Source organism: Archocentrus centrarchus, chromosome 9, assembly GCF_007364275.1.
Source record: "Archocentrus centrarchus isolate MPI-CPG fArcCen1 chromosome 9, fArcCen1, whole genome shotgun sequence".
Classification (NCBI taxonomy): Eukaryota; Metazoa; Chordata; class Actinopteri; order Cichliformes; family Cichlidae; genus Archocentrus; species Archocentrus centrarchus.
Genome location: NC_044354.1, coordinates 20,501,195 through 20,519,489, shown reverse-complemented (window position 1 = coordinate 20,519,489; position 18,295 = coordinate 20,501,195). Strand labels below are relative to the sequence as shown.

General features: G+C 39.2%; 1 protein-coding gene and 1 long non-coding RNA gene across 4 annotated transcripts; one reads left to right on the top strand and one right to left on the bottom strand.

Moving 5' to 3' along the window:
- Nucleotides 1–1,430: 1,430 nt before the first annotated feature.
- ppp2r2aa (protein phosphatase 2, regulatory subunit B, alpha a) lies at nt 1,431–11,974 on the bottom strand. 3 transcript variants are annotated; one of them, XM_030737356.1, is made up of 10 exons: nt 11,670–11,974; nt 11,230–11,307; nt 9,775–9,872; nt 9,394–9,559; nt 8,802–8,914; nt 8,416–8,593; nt 6,854–7,018; nt 5,547–5,716; nt 5,274–5,365; nt 1,435–4,944 (listed from the first exon to the last, which is right to left on the bottom strand). In XM_030737356.1, the coding sequence occupies exons 1-10, from the start codon at nt 11,674–11,676 to the stop codon at nt 4,665–4,667; spliced, it is 1,347 nt and encodes a 448-aa protein (XP_030593216.1). In that variant the 5' UTR covers nt 11,677–11,974; the 3' UTR covers nt 1,435–4,664. The 3 variants fall into 3 exon arrangements, with proteins under 3 accessions (XP_030593217.1, XP_030593215.1, XP_030593216.1); XM_030737355.1 differs by lacking the exon at nt 11,670–11,974 and having other exon boundaries at nt 1,433–4,944; nt 11,230–11,320; XM_030737357.1 differs by lacking the exons at nt 8,802–8,914; nt 9,775–9,872; nt 11,230–11,307; nt 11,670–11,974 and having other exon boundaries at nt 1,431–4,944; nt 9,394–9,553.
- Nucleotides 11,975–15,591: 3,617 nt separating this feature from the next.
- Nucleotides 15,592–17,864, top strand: LOC115785886 (uncharacterized). Its single transcript, XR_004020386.1, has 2 exons — nt 15,592–15,728; nt 16,255–17,864. It is a non-coding gene; the product is annotated as an uncharacterized LOC115785886 (long non-coding RNA).
- Nucleotides 17,865–18,295: the final 431 nt, after the last annotated feature.

Genomic DNA, 18,295 nt, shown 5'->3' with positions numbered 1-18,295 from the left:
AAGATTTATCACACTATAGAGCCTTTATTTGCGAGAGTTAAAAAAAAAAAAAAAAAAAAGTCAGGAAAATTGAAGTCCCATTGTATGTACATAAACAAATTCTCTGATAGCATCCCGGGTATTTATAACTGATGTTGGAGCATAAAGAGCTGTGCTGTTTTGTTGATCATAGCCTTGTAGTTCCTGTCTACACAGCTCAAAAAAGAAACACTGAAAACACTTTAGATCTTAATTGGGGGGTGGGGGTAATGCTGGATATCGATACTGATATGGACTGGGTAATGCATTAGGAATGAATGGAAGCCACATTGTTTGATGGAAATGAAAAGTATCAACCTACAGAGGGTTGAATTAAAAGACAGCCCGAAAATAAAAGTTAAAAAAAAAAAAAGATGCAGCAGGCTAGTCCATTTTGCCGAAATTTGATTGCAGCAACTCAAAACAGTACTCAGTAGGTCCCACTAGAGCAGGGATCCTCAAATCCAGGCCTCGAGGTCTGGTGTCCTGCAGGGTTTAGATGTGTTCCTGATCCAACACACCTGAATCAAATGGCTGAATTACCCCCTCAGTATGCAGTCAAGTTCTCCAGAGTCCTGCCAATGACTTCTATATTTGACTCAAGCGTGTTGAAGCAAAGACACATCTAAAACCTGCAGGACACCGGACCTCGAGGCCTGGATTTGAGGATCCCTGCACTAGAGGATGAATGAAGTCTCTTTCCGATTGTTTGGTCAGAGACATTCACACCACTGGCCTGCTGGAGGTCACTTTGTAGGGCTCTGGCAGTGCTCATCCTGTTCCTCCTTGCACAAAGGAGCAAATACAGGTCCTCCTGATCAGTTAAGGTCCTTCTACGGGCTTGTCCAGTAACTGCCTGTCTCCTGGAGTTTCCTTCATGTTCTTGAGATTGTGCTGGGAGACAAAGCAAACCTTCTGGCAACGGCATATATTGATGTGCCACCTTGGAGGAGTTGGACTACTTCTGCAACTTCTGTAGGGTCCAGGTATCTCCTCATGCTACCAGTAGTAACACCGACCCTAGCCAAATGCAATGTTAGTGAAAAAACAAAAGATGAAGAGGAAAAAATGTCAGTGTCCTCCACTTGTAAAACCTTTCCTGTTTTGCGGGTTGTCTCAGATCCGACTCACATCTTCCTAGCTGAAAAAATAGTTCTGAAGTAACAACCTTGTTCTGAAAAAACTTTAAGTAAAAAAAAAAAGGTTTATTTATGTATTTATTTAAAAAAAAAAGTTTAGTTTTGAAAACAGCATAAAAACACAATATGCAAAGTTTAGTTTAACAATTAAAAGTTTTACAGTATCTTGATAACTCACATTATCTAATCCAAACAAAAACAGTCATTACATTCAGAATTCAGGTTGGAAATTCTTTATTACTTTTCATCTAAATTGTATTTTATTCCATTTAACGAAGACAAACATAGCTGTACACTGAACCCTTAGATGAATGCTCCCCCGCCCCCACCCCCATAGATCACCAGACTCTTACAATCTTTATTCAGGAATCAATTTCAAAGAAACAAAAACATACAAATTAATGAAATTCACAAAAAAAATAAAAGTGCAACTTGTTTCAACTCCTGCGATATCTCAGACATGTATAACATACTGCTGCAAGTGGGAAAACCTTTTCAACTCCAGACAGTATGCAAGGAAAGTTGTTTTCCCAGGGTCTTGTTCAAAAGCCATTACAGATGTTTGATTTTATTAACCTAAGAAAGAGGAAGAAAAAAACAAACAAACAAACAAAAAAAAAAACACCTAAAACATTTGAGCTACCTTTAAATAAGGCAGTTTTTGTCTGAGACCTGAAAAGCTGTTTTCTTGAAGGTACAACATTTTGATCGAGAGCAGCGGTTAAATTCACCTGAGCAGACACCTGTCTAACACTCCAGAAACTTTAAGAACCATAACTTGATTATCTTATTTCTTAATGCTATAAGAAAGGCAATAAGGTTCTTCTGAATATCTTTGTGATTTAAATCAGTTATGAATAAACAGCTACTGTAATTACATGTTAGTTTATGCGATCCTTGACTGTGGAATGGGCACATTACTGAGGTTTGTTCAAGTGACTGGAGCCATATGACACAAATGACCCTCACACTGTTTTGCATTAGACATAAGTTGCCAAAGGGGAAAAAAAAGAAAAAAAAACAATTAGTGAAGTATCTCAGTACTAGTAGACATTACCCAGAGTCCCTGAGAGACACACACACACACACACACACACACACACACACACACACACACACACACACACACACACACACACACACACACACACACAACAGTAGATTAAACCCACCGTTTTGACACGGGTGGCTATTTTGTTGGCATCCTAGCAATTGGATATCCATTCTCTAAAGTATGAGTAACACATTAACTAATACAAATATCATCCAATCGACCAAGAGGCTTCAGTCCCTGATTTAATGGCTTAAATCATGAATCGGACAAATTGGGATATAATCAAGTGGTTTGCTCCTCAAGGGAATAAACCTTCGTCCTGACAGACATTTAACTTTCCACAAAAGAAAAAAACAACAGGACAAACAACTTAATAACAGCTCAGTCCCAAGTTTCCCAGTGCAGCCAATATTAACAACACCTGATATGTCATTAATTACCCATATAGCAATCATCAGCAAACCAAGTGCTTCAATATCTTCTTTTTAAATAAACAAGCCTGTACAGGGAAGATACACATGCTTCACAGGAGCGAGAATCTAACTCAGTAACTGCCCAGCTGTAGGGCTTGATTAGCTTTAGAGAAGTTGATTTAACTGTTTTAACAATAAACACTGGTTAAAATGCCATTCAAATGAAGACCCACAAGAGCCTATTCTTTCACAGCCAGAAAAACAAAATATTAAAACTAAATAACTATGGCACATAACTGGAACATTAAGATCCAAATGAACTCAAATCAAAATAAGCTCTACATGCACAGTCCCCCCCCGCCCAAAAAAAAGAAAAATAAAGTTATAATCCTTATTAACTTCAAAAGATACTGACACCTGACACCTTTGATGTCACAAAAATCTCTAGTTTTCAAACTTCCAGGATGAACAAATATGACCAAAAAAAAGTTACCGAACCATCAAGGAACCTTCCATCTACAATCAGTCTGAGACAAACAGCTAAAGAAACTACAGTGATCAGATTGTAATCCTATTGCCTTAATTTATACAAAAATAATTCAACTATAGTGATTCTTTTTTTTTTTTTCTCCTTTTTAAAACAGGTACAATACAAAATGTCATATATATTAAAAAAAAAGTGTATGAACAGAAACTAGATACAGAGGGTAAAGCCACTGGTCAACCTGCAAAGAAAACAATGGGAAAAGCTGGCAGCAGAACTTAGTTTTGGTGCCACAGGCCACATAATGCCATCGCACCCATGAGCGTTTGTCCTGAGCTATGGTCGCCCACACACGTGCATGGGTGACCGGTCAGATGAGGGGGCACCATCTCAGCAAAACAGTTTCAAGTGAGTCTAGCTTCAGAGCGTATAGGACTGGTTACTTTGGCAGGGTTAGCTATCATTTACCTCCTAAAACCACAATACCTGAAAAAAGATGTGCGCGCATATTACAAGGACAACACTAGCATTTTTTTTTTTTTTTTAAGCTTTTGGCCATTAACTGGAAGTTATATTACTGCAAACCATTTTCCACATCAACACACCAAGAAAGTCAACTTGTTGTTTGGAGCGTGGTTTGAGATTGAGACTGAATATTTAGTCAGGTTTTGGTGCAGCAGAGACCACTGATGGTTTTTAAAAACCAGGTTCTTTGTTATTTCTTCTAGTAAGAAAGATAATTTTAGCATCTGTCCTTTGTTACAGTATGAACTGTTCAAACAATTCCTCTGATTGATTCAACAGTAACAAGTTCACTGTGAAGGAATATATGTAGTCGATTTCAAGTAACCCGACTTTCTTACTATAATGAAATGAATGCAAACCAGTGGTTTACATTCTAAAATATTAAATAATGTACACTGTGGACAAATGTTTGCAGTAATATAAGTGGTATGCTATAATCAGAGAACCATAAAAAGAAAAAAAAAAAGTGGTGAGTGAACTTGGCAACTTGAAAAATACTGCGAAAATATGGAGTGTTGACAGTTTGCATTGCCATTGTTTCAGGCCAGCGGTGACTGAATGACATGACAGCATTAGGCTAGTGAAACACAGTGGGTACAAAACCTTAACTAGTAGCTACGACATACAGATGAACCATGGCACAAAAGAATAATCAAACAAACTAACCAAATATGTGTATGTAACACATTTTTCCCTTTGGGTTGGGATGTAGTGGAGTTGCAAATTGTAGCTTGATGACTGGAGAAGAACCCATGACACTAAATCCCACAGTCTGGATTTAAAACAAAACAAAACAAACAAAACCCTACATGTTTATATTTGCAATACAAATAGAAAACGAGCTTGTGATGGCCTAGTTGGATGTACTGTGTTCATGCCACTGTTTGTTAGTGACACAGCAGTTCCTGCCATACACCAAGGGCAGATCAGCAAGAGGGATTCAGCCAGAAACAGACAGCTATTGTTCATATTTGTATATCAGAGCAGTGGGGCTCAAAGCAGAAACTGGGCTCTCAGTGGTTCAACAAACACTAGTTCAGCTTTTCCTGGAATATGTACAGATTATTGGTTGTGGCCACAGCAATGATGTTGTCCAGAGGATGCCAGGCAGTGTGGAGGATCTTCTTGTTAAAGTCCAGACTGTCTACACTGATCTCATCCTTTTTGCGCTTCCCACCTGTGCTCACTTTGCGAGGTTTCAGGACCGATCGCGGCTTGCTGTTTTCCCGCGACGCCTCTAGGGTCACGTCCTGCTGGTAACCCCGGTCAAACATCCTGAAGAAGTTGTTGTAGGAACCCGTCATCACAACACTGCAGGTAAACAAGGCACATGTCAGCGAGGAGAAACATCATCCTCAACGTTAATCGCAAACATAAACCTTTTTAAGTATGAACACTTCGCCACCCATCCAAGCAAAGCTATGAGCCTATGAGCTATGGTCTGCACTGAGCAGATAACTGCAGTAAGCGATAAGGTCTGTGCTTCTGGGTTCAGTGACGTCAGATAAAAAGTATTCCCTAATGGTCTGCGTGTGTCATGCATGCATGTACTTTGCTTGTCAAGGACAGCTGCATTAAACTGGTTTCAACAGTTCTCATAAAGGCAGTGTTTGTGTACTTTTTGTTAATTAGGCGCTCACCTGTCATTCCCATTCCAGCAGCATTCAAACTTATCGAAGATACAATCATTCTCATAGAGTGAACACAACTTGCTCCTGAGATATTCATGCACCTACAGAAAGAAAGCAATGAGCAAATGCTCATACAATCGACAACGGTGCAAAAGCAAAAACAACATTACACTTCCATCACGTGGACAGATGGTAGAATGGATTCAGCTTCACACTCTGCACAAAGAAAAGTGATGAAGAAACTGAAACAGCCTTTCTTGACTCCTGACGAAAGTTACAAACCTGATACGTCTCTACTGGTCGGGTCTCCATGTTAAGATCCCAAATTTTGACAGACAGGTAGTCCCGGGTCATCATGTAGCGCCCGCTGTGGCTGAACTTTACATCAGAGATGGATGAGATGATTTCAGAAAAAAAGGAACGATTGTTTGGATCTTCGGGCTCTTCAAACACTTAAAAATGAAAAACAAACAGATGCATATCAGTGTGAATGATTGAAATAACAGGCACATTTTTAAAAAAAAATTAAGCTTAAAGCAGAAATATATAGACCTTAGTTTCAACCTCCTCTTCTTCAATTAATTACTTGATCATAGCATTCATAAAATTATCTGTCCATAACTATGTTGTGTCAAAACCTAACAAGCATAGTGTGGAAACCCAGGCCTATGTGATCACACGCGTGCTGGATGAACTCTGATTTCTAGCCTGACATCGCGGTGCTTGAGTTGTTTTAAAATAAACCCAGAAACTCTGATATAGAAATGTGTCAGTTTGGCTTAATGGAAGCTTTACAACAACAGCTTTGTAAAAGAAGATGATTGTGTGCCATTAACAAATCAGATTATGTAAACATAGAAATACAGCATTAAAGTAACAAAGCCTTGCAGCTTCTCATTTGATGTGTGCTTTGTGCACCACGATCAAAATACACTCAATCAGAAAGCGTAAAGTACAGGCACAAAAAGAACATGTAAAAGAGCTTACATTTCTTATGTGAATTTGTGCATTTAATGATACAATGTGGACTGTATGGAACTGGAAGAACAATGTGTTGTTCAATCTGTTGTGTTGTGTTTAGTTTTTTAAAGCCTCCAGGCAGTGTAAGTACACTTGGAGGATAATGTAATCTGTGCAAAGACACACTGTTACTCTGTCTTTGCGTTCACCCCCGTAGTTTAAACAGTGATGAAAACCCTAGCCACCAACTCTTTACATCTGTGGGTCTTTCCTTTATTTAAACACTACACACATTAAATATCAACACATAAGACGTCAGCTTGGTTTCTTGCTGGTTCAAAGATGCCCTCTTTAACAAAGGGCTCTCACAGCTGTGTGACTTTTCACTTATTAAGTGTTCTCTCCAGAAGCCATCAGCTTTGTTGAAGCACATTTCTGCAGCTGTCAGATCAGCAGCATGACAAACCAAAAAATTTCTGGGGTCTGAACACCACCAGTCTAATCAGCATGATGGCTAACAAAGACGTTAACACCACCCTCTACGGTTACACTGATGTCTTTCTATCAACAGGAGCCCCTCAATCTATCCTTTGTGAGGCACATCTCAGAAACACAAGAGACTGACTTACGTTTGGCGTGCTTGTCACATAGCGCTGCTGCCCTCATGTCACACATGCGGATTGTGCCCTTGCTACTGCTGTAGACAAAAGTGTTGCACTGGTTGGGGTGGAACTCTGCCGCTGTGATTACCTCTGTTAAATCCTCCATATTGGCCGGCTTAATGTCAACAATATCTAGAGAGGAGAGGTTAAGGCCAGAGGACTGACACTGCCACAACTCACAGAGAAATCCTTCAGAAATTAAATTATTAGTAATTTTATTCACACTGCCATCTTCTCAGTTTAACAACCCCATCCAAGCAGGCTTTAGTGCTTGCAGGTCTGCATGCAGAGCAAAAGATGAATTGCAACTCACTATGCAATACTGATATCACTGACCATCATCAAATTAACTATGAATCTGCTTTTTCGAAAATTATCTGGATTTTTTCAAACAGTGACTGGTAGACAGAACAGGAAGTCTTGTCACAGACATCCACTGACTAAGCCAGAAGTCCCCCCCCCAAAAAAACTGTCTTCATTGACAAGTGATGCAGATTGTTATTCAATAGCACGCTTTTCCATTTCATGTGATGTTTTCAACTTTTAACAGCTACATTAAACTCATAGTTGACCACTGAACATCATGCTACAGTGATGAACTCAAAATGAATGTTTAAAATTTACCACTTTTCAGTTCACATTAGTAATTTCCTCAGTTTTGAATCTTACTGTACCACCAACCTTAAGGATCATCATGAATTATTAGAAATCCTTAATAAAGGAAGGAGTTGCACTGCATCATCTTTCCAGCAGGAAGAGAAGATATGAGTGGGCAGGACGAGCAACTAATCTCAACGCAACCAACACCTGATTTCACTCTGTATACATTCCTTTAAAAAAAAAAAAAAAAAAAAAAAAAAAAATCCAACACTGGCTTGTCTTAATTTTTACAGCCTACATAAAACACAATAAAAACTCATTGAGTGAAATTGTTAAAAGGAGATGATTTTTTTTGGACTATGCTAAAGGCACCCAGATAAAAACCCCATGCTTGGGGGACATCTGGTGGTAGTATAAATAATGACAGTGCTACGCATTAAATAGACACCAATGAATACCATTTTTTTTTTTTTTTTTTTTTTTTGCTCTTGTCCAGTCTGCCTGTAAGAACAATTTTAAATATCAGGCAAAGGCAGAGAATTGTTTATAGACCCTACACAATCATGTTTTATTTGTTGCAGAGTAAGTATCGCGTGGTCCGACAGTATAAGTCAGGCATATCTCCAAAGAAAGGCTCAAAACAAAGCACAAAATAACATTCATTATTTATTATAGAATAACTATTTTGAAAAACACTCCCACACCATTCATTATTTATTATAGAATAACTATTTTGAAAAACACTCCCACCAGCTTACACTCATTTGAAATCGACTCTACTATAATGTGTTCATGTACTATAGTACTTAGAAACTCATGATCTGTAAGAAATTATTAAATTGGTAAGTAAGACAAAACGTATCAACACTGACAGAAGATTGTTGTTATTTTATTGTAGTATTTTATGGAATTGAAAAACAAAAGGATACTAAAGCTGCGATCAGTGATCTCCAAATGCCAGAGGTTAACGCGCAGGTCATCTGCAGACAGGTAGGTTTCACAATCACTGTTGACTGAGATAGAGTTGATATGGTATGTGTGAGCATTGGCAAACACTCGTCTAGGGCTGGCTTCCACCATCAAGTCCATGGGCCTGAATACTGGTACCTGAAAAGAAAAGAGTTTGTTTTAACATTGTTTTAATGGGAGACACAGTAGATTATATGACCTCTTTGTATACATACATTTAAAAAAAAGAAAAAAAAAAAAGAAAGAAATTTTACACTAGGAAAAAAAAAAAACCAACAGTAAAAGGGCCCTGGTAAAGAAGTACAAGGATATAGGAATCACATATGATAAAGCCTATTATACACACTCGTAGCGCAGTGACAGTGTTAGGATCTACGTAACGCCCATCTTCTTCCTTCAAATTGTAGCCCTCTGGTCTCTTGTCACGCTCACTAATTTTCCAAAGCTTTATGGTTTTGTCTGCCAATGAGAAAGAGCAAAGATCATGAAAGTCACTGTGTATATTTAGACTTTATTATAGGGCAGCAGTTAATGTAACACAAATTATTTTTTTTTACTACAGAGAAAGAATAAGTAAGTAAAATATATTTATATACAGTAGCACCTTTCTAGATAGAAGATCACAAAGTGCTTCACACCAATCAAAGGAAAAGCAGTAATACACACAAACCACTAGTTAAAAGCAAGCCTGTACAAATACTTGAGCTGCTCTTTAAAAGATTCAGTAGAGTTTAGGGGCTGCAACCTCGAATGCAGAGTCTCCTTCAGTTTTCAGTTTCGAATGAGGAACCACCAACAGATTTTGGTCAGAAGACCTCAATGGTCTGTATGTAATGTAAGGATGTATGAGCTCGCTGATGTACGCAGAGCTCTGAAAGTGATCACCAAGACCTTAAACGGAAGTCTGAACTTTATGGGGAATAAAGTGATTTACAAACCATTTGTTGACAAAAGGAAATGTGCTGCATTCTTCTGAGGCAACCATCGAATCTTGTTGATCTTCTCCTCAATCTCAAGACTTTTCAAGTAGTCAAACTCAGGCTCGTGGCTCTGGAAGGTGCTGTAAACATTGTACTCTCCTCGGCACTGTGGCTTATTCTTGCTCTAAATGGTGACATACCACAGATCAGACAAAAAACAAGTGTTATTAAACCAAGAGTCGCTGTCTCAGGTAAAAATCACTAGACACACTGTGCTTTTAGCTGTACATTTAATTTTTGTTGTATGAACTCCAATATGATGTCCTACCTGCTTCAGAGAATTATGAATCAATCAATTATGAATCACTGTTTGTATACAGATGTGTCACTAAAACATACCTCTGGCTCCTGCTGAAAGATGACAACACGACCCCCCTTGTCCCCAGTTGCAAGTAGCTCTCCAGATTGGTTAAATTCAACAGTGGATATGATGTCAGCTGTCAATAATAAAAATTGCAATTAGATTAACATCAAATTGAAAAAAAAATATAACATCTAGCTGCTGTCAGAGTTTAACTTTCAACTGTACTCTGTAAATTTGATCCGTGTTTACTGCAGAAAATATTTTTGGAGTAGTTTGAGAGACTTTTCTGTCTAAATAATTCATTTCCTTTCAATGTTAAATAGTTTACAAAGTTCCTCAGCAGCCCACCTCTGGGGGGGGGGGGGGGGGGGGGGGGGGGGGTGAAAAGCATGTCAACCATAGTGAAAACACAACACAGCGATGACACACCTGTATTTATACACAGACAGGTGCGCGCTCACACACACACACACACACACACACACACACACACACACACGCACACACGCACGCACACACGCACGCACACACGCACGCACACACGCACAACAGCTCTGTAATCCAGTGAAACTAAATGTACACTCAACACTCTTTCAGCAGAAAGAAAACGCTTTCCATCTTCAGCTAGTCAGAACTTTTCAAAGACAATCTCACCAAGTCCAACAATACAGCAATCAATCCCCATTTACACGCTGGTACTATTCTGAGTTAGTGCAATCATTAACGTCAACAGCGTGTGTGCCTGATACGCCCTGACTCCATACAAACCCATAAAACAATAGCAGACAGAGTGAAAGAGAATCCTTTTTTTTTTTTTAAACAGTAAAAAAAGTTACTGTGCTATTCTGTTTTAAGCCCTTTTACTCCTACATATTGACACAAGGAGAGGCACTCATTTATCCATGTTCTCAGACAAAGCTTACTGTAAACAAATGTGTAGCTCTTTACACATAAATATGGCCACCATGTACTGTAAACATGATTTGAGCACTCTAAGTTTTCCTTTTGTTTGGAATGATATGCTGGCAGAGGTTTTATTTTAACTTGGCAACTCAAACAGCTTGTAATCAATTGATGGAAATAAAAGTTGTGTCATTAACTATGAAATATCTGTGAAAGGTTTATGTTTTGCAGAGGTAAAATCTTTTCAATTCTAACATGTATTTCTCTCTCAAGCATGTAAACATGTTGTAACACCCCACTAATACCGTGGTGAATTTAGAGAATAATGACTCTGCATTTTGCAACAATTATGCCAACAATAGAAGACTGTTGTCAGTCTGTAAGAGACCCAAAGGACTACAGTGACACACCACTGGCCCTTTCTACCCAAGTGCACAATATTACTCATTGTACATTTAGAAATGCCACAAATATAAAGTTTGGCAGCTTCTCTGTTGAAGCAAACCCTAAAACAAGCATGCACGCACAGGATCAAGAGCCTGGCAGCGTAGGATAGCAAATGTTCAGTGACCATCACATGGACTTACCTTCAGCGACATCGTCATCTATTGCTCCTTTGACTTGGGAGAAACACCACTGCACATCATTGCTCCCACCACCGGGCCCTGCACACGACATAACCCCAAGTTTGAACACACCACCGTTAAAGAAGACAACTTTACACGCGTTAGCCTACAGCTAAATTGGCTAAAAACATGCATATGACAACAAGGCCGCAAGTAAATTCACGCTAACTGTGCGATGTAACTGCTGCTATAAACTCACAGGCACGGAAATTAGTCCAACTGTGTCCTGCGGAGCAAAACACTATCACTGACTTACACTGGCATCTTGGAAGTATCCTAGCTCGCTAGCTAGCTTGCGCTGGTCAAATATAACAGAGTAACCCATCATCGCTGTCAAACATGACACCGTCTGTTAATTAATAACCCCAGGCACTGTGGTAGACTTTTCCCTCTAATTTTACCTGCCATGGTGAGCGACTCGGACAGGGGTATCTAAGTGGGCTCGGGCCCTGGACAGGAAGAGTGCTGACCCGGGTCGGTAGGCTGGGAGGTTCTGGCGAGGAGCGGTGCAGGAATGAAGCTGGGAGTGCTACTTGTAACTCTGAAGCACGTAAACAAAAGTCCTCAGCCCTGCTTTACAGCACGGAACCGTTTTCCACCAAAGAAAGTAATTAATAATGCCCAGTATTGGCTTGGAGACTTTGCACTCTACTTTAAGAGTTCCCTCGCCCCTGCCTCTTCCCAGCGCTTTCAAAATGGCGAAACGCGGGCGGCGTTCAGCAGTCATCAAGGAGCGGTGACAGGGTGCACCACGAAATAATAATCCTACCCCTTAGCGACGATGGTCATTTTTCTGTCTGTGGAGACCGCAAGGTCAACCGATTTAGTCCGCTTTGAATTAATATAAAACGTAATAAAGAGGTTTTTTGAACATGTAAATCCTGTAACTCATAAACCCCGCCCATGTGTATTGTTTCAATGAGGAAAATCGAACTAACCCCCGCATGCAGAATGAATTTAGAAAGGGAAGCCAGAAAACTCCAAGTTTAATTCAGCAATATAGATTTCATACTAACTTTCATACTACTACTACTCTTAGCAATTCCCAGGACTGCGCTGATCTGGAGAGAGAGCTCAGATGTTCTTCCTGAAATCTGCTGGAGCCATTCTCCCAGTTTGGGGTCACTGCCCCGAGTGTTCGGATTATCACGGGGACCATTGTTACTTCACCTTCCACAACCTTTCTCTTCTCTGAGCCCTTGGTATTTTTCAAGCTTCTTGTGTTCTTTCTTCTTGATGTCGCCATCACTTGGTATTGTAATGTCTATCACTACGCTTTCTTCCTCTGTTTATCCACCACTACTATGTCCTTTTGACCTCTTGACCTCCAGGTCATACTCGGCACATGTTCCTGTATACCAGGGGTGTCAAACTCAATCATAGGACGGGCCAAAATTGAAAATTGAGTCGGGGGCTGCCCAGGATTAAAAGTAATAATTTTAATTAGCAATATGAATTTGAATGGCCAGAATACAGCAACTTTTTCCTCAATACATTAAATAAAATATAAAATTATATTTCCTTCAAAAATAACACCAGAAAAAAGGAAAATATTTCAAGCTGATGAAAATTTACTAATTTTTCTGGTAAATATTGTGATGTGAATTTCTGTGCTTCACAGTCAGAAAAACGCTGCCTAAACTGCACAGTGTGTCCAGCTTATCAGCAAAAAGAGCAGATGCAAACACAGCTGTGGAGACCTGGTCTGATTTTTTTTTTGTTTTTGTTTTTGTTTTTTGGGGCAATCACACATGTAATCACCGTCCCATCCCTGAAGCTGCAGGGATGTATTAAGATGCTTCATTATGTTGCAGAGTCTCACTTACCTTCAGCGACATCGTCATCTATTGCTCCTTTGACTTGGGAGAAACACCACTGCACATCATTGCTCCCACCACGCGTTAGCCTACAGACTCACACTCTCAGGCTTTAACAGCAGCCCCTCTCTGTCCTCTCACACTGAGGTTGCAGTGAGATGTTCTGATTCCCAATAAAAGATTATTTTATAAAATACTTTTTGTTAAAGCAAACATTCATATTTTGGGGCCAAGCAGCCCAAAATGTGGTGTTAATATAATCTGATTCTTCAGTGTTTGTAGGGAAACAAGCAGAGGTGCATCATTATTATGATTATTTAGCAGGGATGAAAGTGCACAAAGCACTGCATTTCATCCTCTTTTAGGAGACCACGTGATCAAATTAAAATGCAGTAAACATTGCCTAAGTTGGATTCAAATGGTCCATGGAATTTCATCCGACATGTAAAAAATCCATCTTATGTATGTGTGAGTCGGATAAAATCAGATTCTTCAAAATTCTTTAAAATATCAGACAGTTTGGGGTCGGCAACAAACGTAGGGTACTTGCGGTAATTCAAAGTTCCTTTGATCAGCCCCTCAGACTCTGTTAACCAGCTGTTGATGGCTAGTAGGGGCAGGTAGTGGCGATCACCCAGCAGTATAGGGTTAAAATATATATGCTGTGTGCACGTTTCAGATGGCTCTCTTTTTGCAAAACTACGCTGGAAACTGTTGGTCTGGCCATTCAACCGATGGTTTGCGCGCCTCGTATTTCTTGCTGTTGGGTTTTAAAAATTACACGGTTGATTCTGGTGAAGGAGTCGCTCTCATGACTAGTGACGACATTCCTTGGCCAATCAATGGCATGCTGTTCTTCTGTGTCATATTTTCAGATTTCTTCGGATCGCTTGGAACCCTGGCTAAGTGAGTCCTTAAAAAGTACCAGGTACTAATAGAAATGCCTAAAAACCACGCCAAGTTGAGCCGCGCTGAGGAAGTACTAATGGAAAAGCGGCATTTTACTTCTGTGTAGTCCTATCTTTCTCTCTGTCAGCTCCTTCAGTCTTGCTCAGCATTTTTTCTGCACTGTTTGCATCATAAGTGAAAGGGTGCTGGTTTAGGTCCAGCCAAAGGCTCAAATCCCCTTTGGGGATGCATCGGGAATAGCATCCAGCATCAAATTCAGCCAAAACAAACATGCACAGCTACCCGCTGTGAATAAGGAAGCAGCCAAAAAGTTGCTCCACTGGACTTCAGTCTCTCTGGAATTTGTTTCGAGAGCAACTTGGGATTCAGTAGCTTGGCAAAGTATCCTTAGGCAAGATACTGAACCTTAAGTTGCTCTCCAACGCAGGCGTTGGAGTATGAATGTGTGTGAATGGTAGACAATAAAAGCACTTAGCTTAGTTACATGTGGAAGTGCTTGTATGAATGGGTGTGAATGGATCTATATGAAGAGACTTAGACCACTACCAGTTGTGTATTTCCTTCCAAAAATTACATACAATCGCACACTCAAAAAACAAATGTTCTGTTGATTCCAATGATGATTTACAAAAATAACATTTTCTCCATTTCAAATTTAAATATCCTTTCAATAAATTCTTGAGAATGATAAATTTCAGTTAAAATTTTAAAGCGGATTTCTTTAACTTTAGGAAGGATTGGAAATTTCAGAAATTTAGTTCTGATGGATCGAATTTCTTGTTTGTTAAAATTTTTTTAAGTAGTATGTTCTTTTAGAGGATCCAGGATAAATCTTTATAAATCAATGAAAAGTTTTCTCAAAAAGAGGTTATTGCATTTTTTTTCTCTACAAAGTTTATGTCATTCATAATTGCTTTATGCAATCTGCGGGTTGGGGTCGGATCTAAGTTATTTCTGATTAGAGTAATCATTGCAACTGGAATATTTTCTACTACATTTCTGTAATCATCAGGAGTACAGACTATTTTTTATTTTCACTAAATTCCTCATGCTTTAATAGATCCCCTTTATCATTTAATGAACAATTGACCAAATTTGTTTTTCCATCCATCGTTCTATGAATATTGATTTTCTTCTCCTTAGAATCACCCTATTGTTCCACAGTGGGACACTGTGCGGACTAAAGTTATGTTTGTAAATCATTTTCCAGTAGAACAGAACGTGTTGATGGAAGGCAGAAAGTTTCACTGGTAACTTAGACCCCACAAAGTCACATTTCAAAATAAAGTTTATACCACCTAAACTTGAGTAAAGAGAACCAAATATCCTCGCTACATCTTTAAAAAGACTGAAGCCATCTTAGGTTTAGTACATCATTCAAAGTTTCAAAATCAGTCTCTTTTATTCCTCCTAGCTATTAACATCTGTGTGTAACATCTAAATTTTATCCAAAAATAGTCTCAAATCCAAAATAAGCTAATAAATTATAAATGCAGGGATGTTCATCTGAATCAAATGCCTTTTGAAAATCAAGGAATTAAATATAAGTGTCCATCCGGTTGTTAAGTGATGACGTAAATTCCGTTTCCGGTCCAAACTCTTTTTGTTCAACATGCCGCAATGCTGTGTCCCCCTTTGTTTTAATCGATCCGAATCAAAAAAACACATTCAGCTGTCATTTTACCGATTTCCTTGCGATGAGAAAAAGAAAATGAAATGGCTGCAGTTGATAAGGTATGTTCCAATCTTCTGAATGAAGAATCGTTTAAGATTAGCAAGTGGGTTCTTGCGTTAGTTAGCTAATGTTGTTAGCATTGAACAAGCACTCTGTAGTAAAAGCCTGGTTTTTGGTGGTAAAGTCCCACATAGGCTGTGGACTTTGATGTTTTTTCGTACTACAAAGACATCCCCGTGTTTCTGGTGTCATTGACAGCTAAGACGAAGATGGCGAGTGGTCTGAATCTAGCTGGCAATCTTAGCTTGGAGGCACCAAAAAAAAAAACACACCCGAAACACAGGGATGTTTTCGTAGTAAGAAAACACATTAAATTCCATAGTCTATGTGGGACTTTACCACCAAAATAGAGAATCACCAAATAGCCAACTAACTTTGTCAGCACTTAACTTACTTCACTTTGCAAAAACAGAAGGATTATAAGATCATAGTAATTACAGTTGGTGTTTTTGTTGTAAACATGACTAATGAAGAGCTAACTTACTGATGAGAACTGCCTCTCCCCCCTTTTTTTTTTAAACACAGGCGTGAAAACTTCACCCCAAACTGCAACTCAAGAGTGTGCAGCTGGCACTTCCCTAAAGGAAAGGATGCTGGGCCAACAAGGTTTGCTTGGAACGAGGGGAAGCCTTTTCAATTTCCAGACAACCACAAGAATGTCCATAAACAGAAAAAAGCACTGGTCCCAGCTAGTGTTAAAACTGAAAAGTCAGATGAACATGTTCCTGGCAATGCAGACACACAGACAGCTACTGCAAGAACAAGTCTTCTGTTGCTACAGATTGAGAATGACATGCTGAGAGAAGAGAATGAAAAACTAAAAAAACAACTGGAGAAGCAGAAGCAGACTTTCTCATTCAGTCAAATATCTGACAACCCCGAAAGGGTCCATTACTATACTGGATTGCCCGATGCCGCGACGGTCTTATTTTTAGAAGGCCTTCTTTCCAAATTTGAGCTCAATTATCATTCTGATTGGACTGTCCAAAGGATGCCCCTAATTGACCAGTTATTTCTGACCCTAATGAAGCTCAAACTTAATTGTGGTCATGTAGACCTTGCAACAAGGTTTAACTGCAGCACAGCCACAGTAACCAATATATTTACAACACTTGTTAGTGCACTGTATGATATTTTGTATGTTGGCATGCTGGAAAAAAAAAAATTCCCTTGAGAGCCAAGAATCAGACAACACTGCCAGATTGCTTCCAGCCATTTCCAAACTGTAGGATTGTGCTTGACTGCACAGTTTCTGTCTCTAACACAGAGAGGCTTGACACACAGAGTCGTTTGCACAGCCAGAACAAAGGATGTACCACACTAAAGGCTCTAATTGGTGTGGCTCCCAATGGTTTAATAACCTTTGCAAGTGACTTATATGGTGAGAGTGCCTCAGACAAGCCCATAACAGCAGACTGTGGAGCTCTGCAACATCTACAACCAGGTGACACACTCATTGCAGATAAGTGTTTCACAGTTCAGGACATCTTGCCAGAGGGAGTCTCACTGAACAATCCATCTTTCCTTGTCAATGGTCAGTTCACACAGGAGGAAGTGAACAGCAGCAGGTTGATCTCCTGTGCAAGAACACATGTAGAGCCTTCCATTCAAAGGCTGAAACTCTTTTCCATTTTAGATCACATCCCACATAACTTCAAGAAAAACATTAACAAGATACTGAAAGTCTGTGTGTGTCTTTCAAATTTGCAGACACCCGTTCTCTGTGAAATTGAATCGGTCATTGTTTGATTTTTAAAATCCATTGTGGCGAAGTGCAAAGAAAAAGATCACAAATATTGTCAATGTACAAATACATATGGATCTGACTGTAAGACTGTTGAGTAAGTGCAGGTTCTAATTTTGTGTTCTGGTTTGCTTTATTGTAAATTATATACTCGATATTACTTCATATACAACTTATTTGCATAGCTTCAACTTGATAATTGTAGTTTGTAAAATATTTAATTTTGCTCTAATTGATGTTTTTATCCTTGGCTTGTTTTGTTCTTTTCACTTTATTCCAGCTTCTTTACTCTTTACTGTGGCAGGAGACTGGTGCCCTTTGACCCCCTTTTGTCTTTTGACTGATTACTATTTGATTTGGAGAGAACTTTCATTAAAAATACAGAATACCAGATAAATGTGTTGGTCTTTATTTTCAGAAACATTTTTGGCCAAAACTTTTTCTTATGAAATACCGAAACTTAATTTATGTGAACACTAACAATTCATGTAACATTGGTGCAGATTATTGATTATTTTTGAATGCATTTTGGCTCATGAAGGATTCCCCAATCACGTGCCTTTAGGGGTGAAAATAGCACTTTGTCTGAAATGCATTCTTAGAAGCACAGACCCCTTGTTGCTCACAACTTTAGAGCCTTCTTTGAGCTTGTACTGGCCAAGCTGGGTTTTGAAGAAGGAAAGAGGGTATGAGCGCCAATGGACTGCACTCAGGCTGTGAGTCGCTTCTTGCGATATGCCGACCTTTTATACACAAACATGCAGTTCACCAAGTTTTCTTGGGTAACTAACAGATAAGCATATTAAATCAAACCCTGAGTTA

What these genes read in the sequence shown, in the direction of transcription:
- ppp2r2aa (XM_030737355.1), bottom strand. Translation starts at nt 11,320, where the DNA reads ATGTCGTGTGCAGGGCCCGGTGGTGGGAGCAATGATGTGCAGTGGTGT. An exon ending in GATCACTGATCGCAGCTTTA is followed by an intron (nt 7,019 to 8,415) that starts GTATCCTTTTGT and finishes TCTCCTCTCTAG; the next exon opens with ATATTGTTGACATTAAGCCG. An exon ending in ATGTGACAAGCACGCCAAAC is followed by an intron (nt 5,717 to 6,853) that starts GTAAGTCAGTCT and finishes TTCATTTTTAAG; the next exon opens with TGTTTGAAGAGCCCGAAGAT.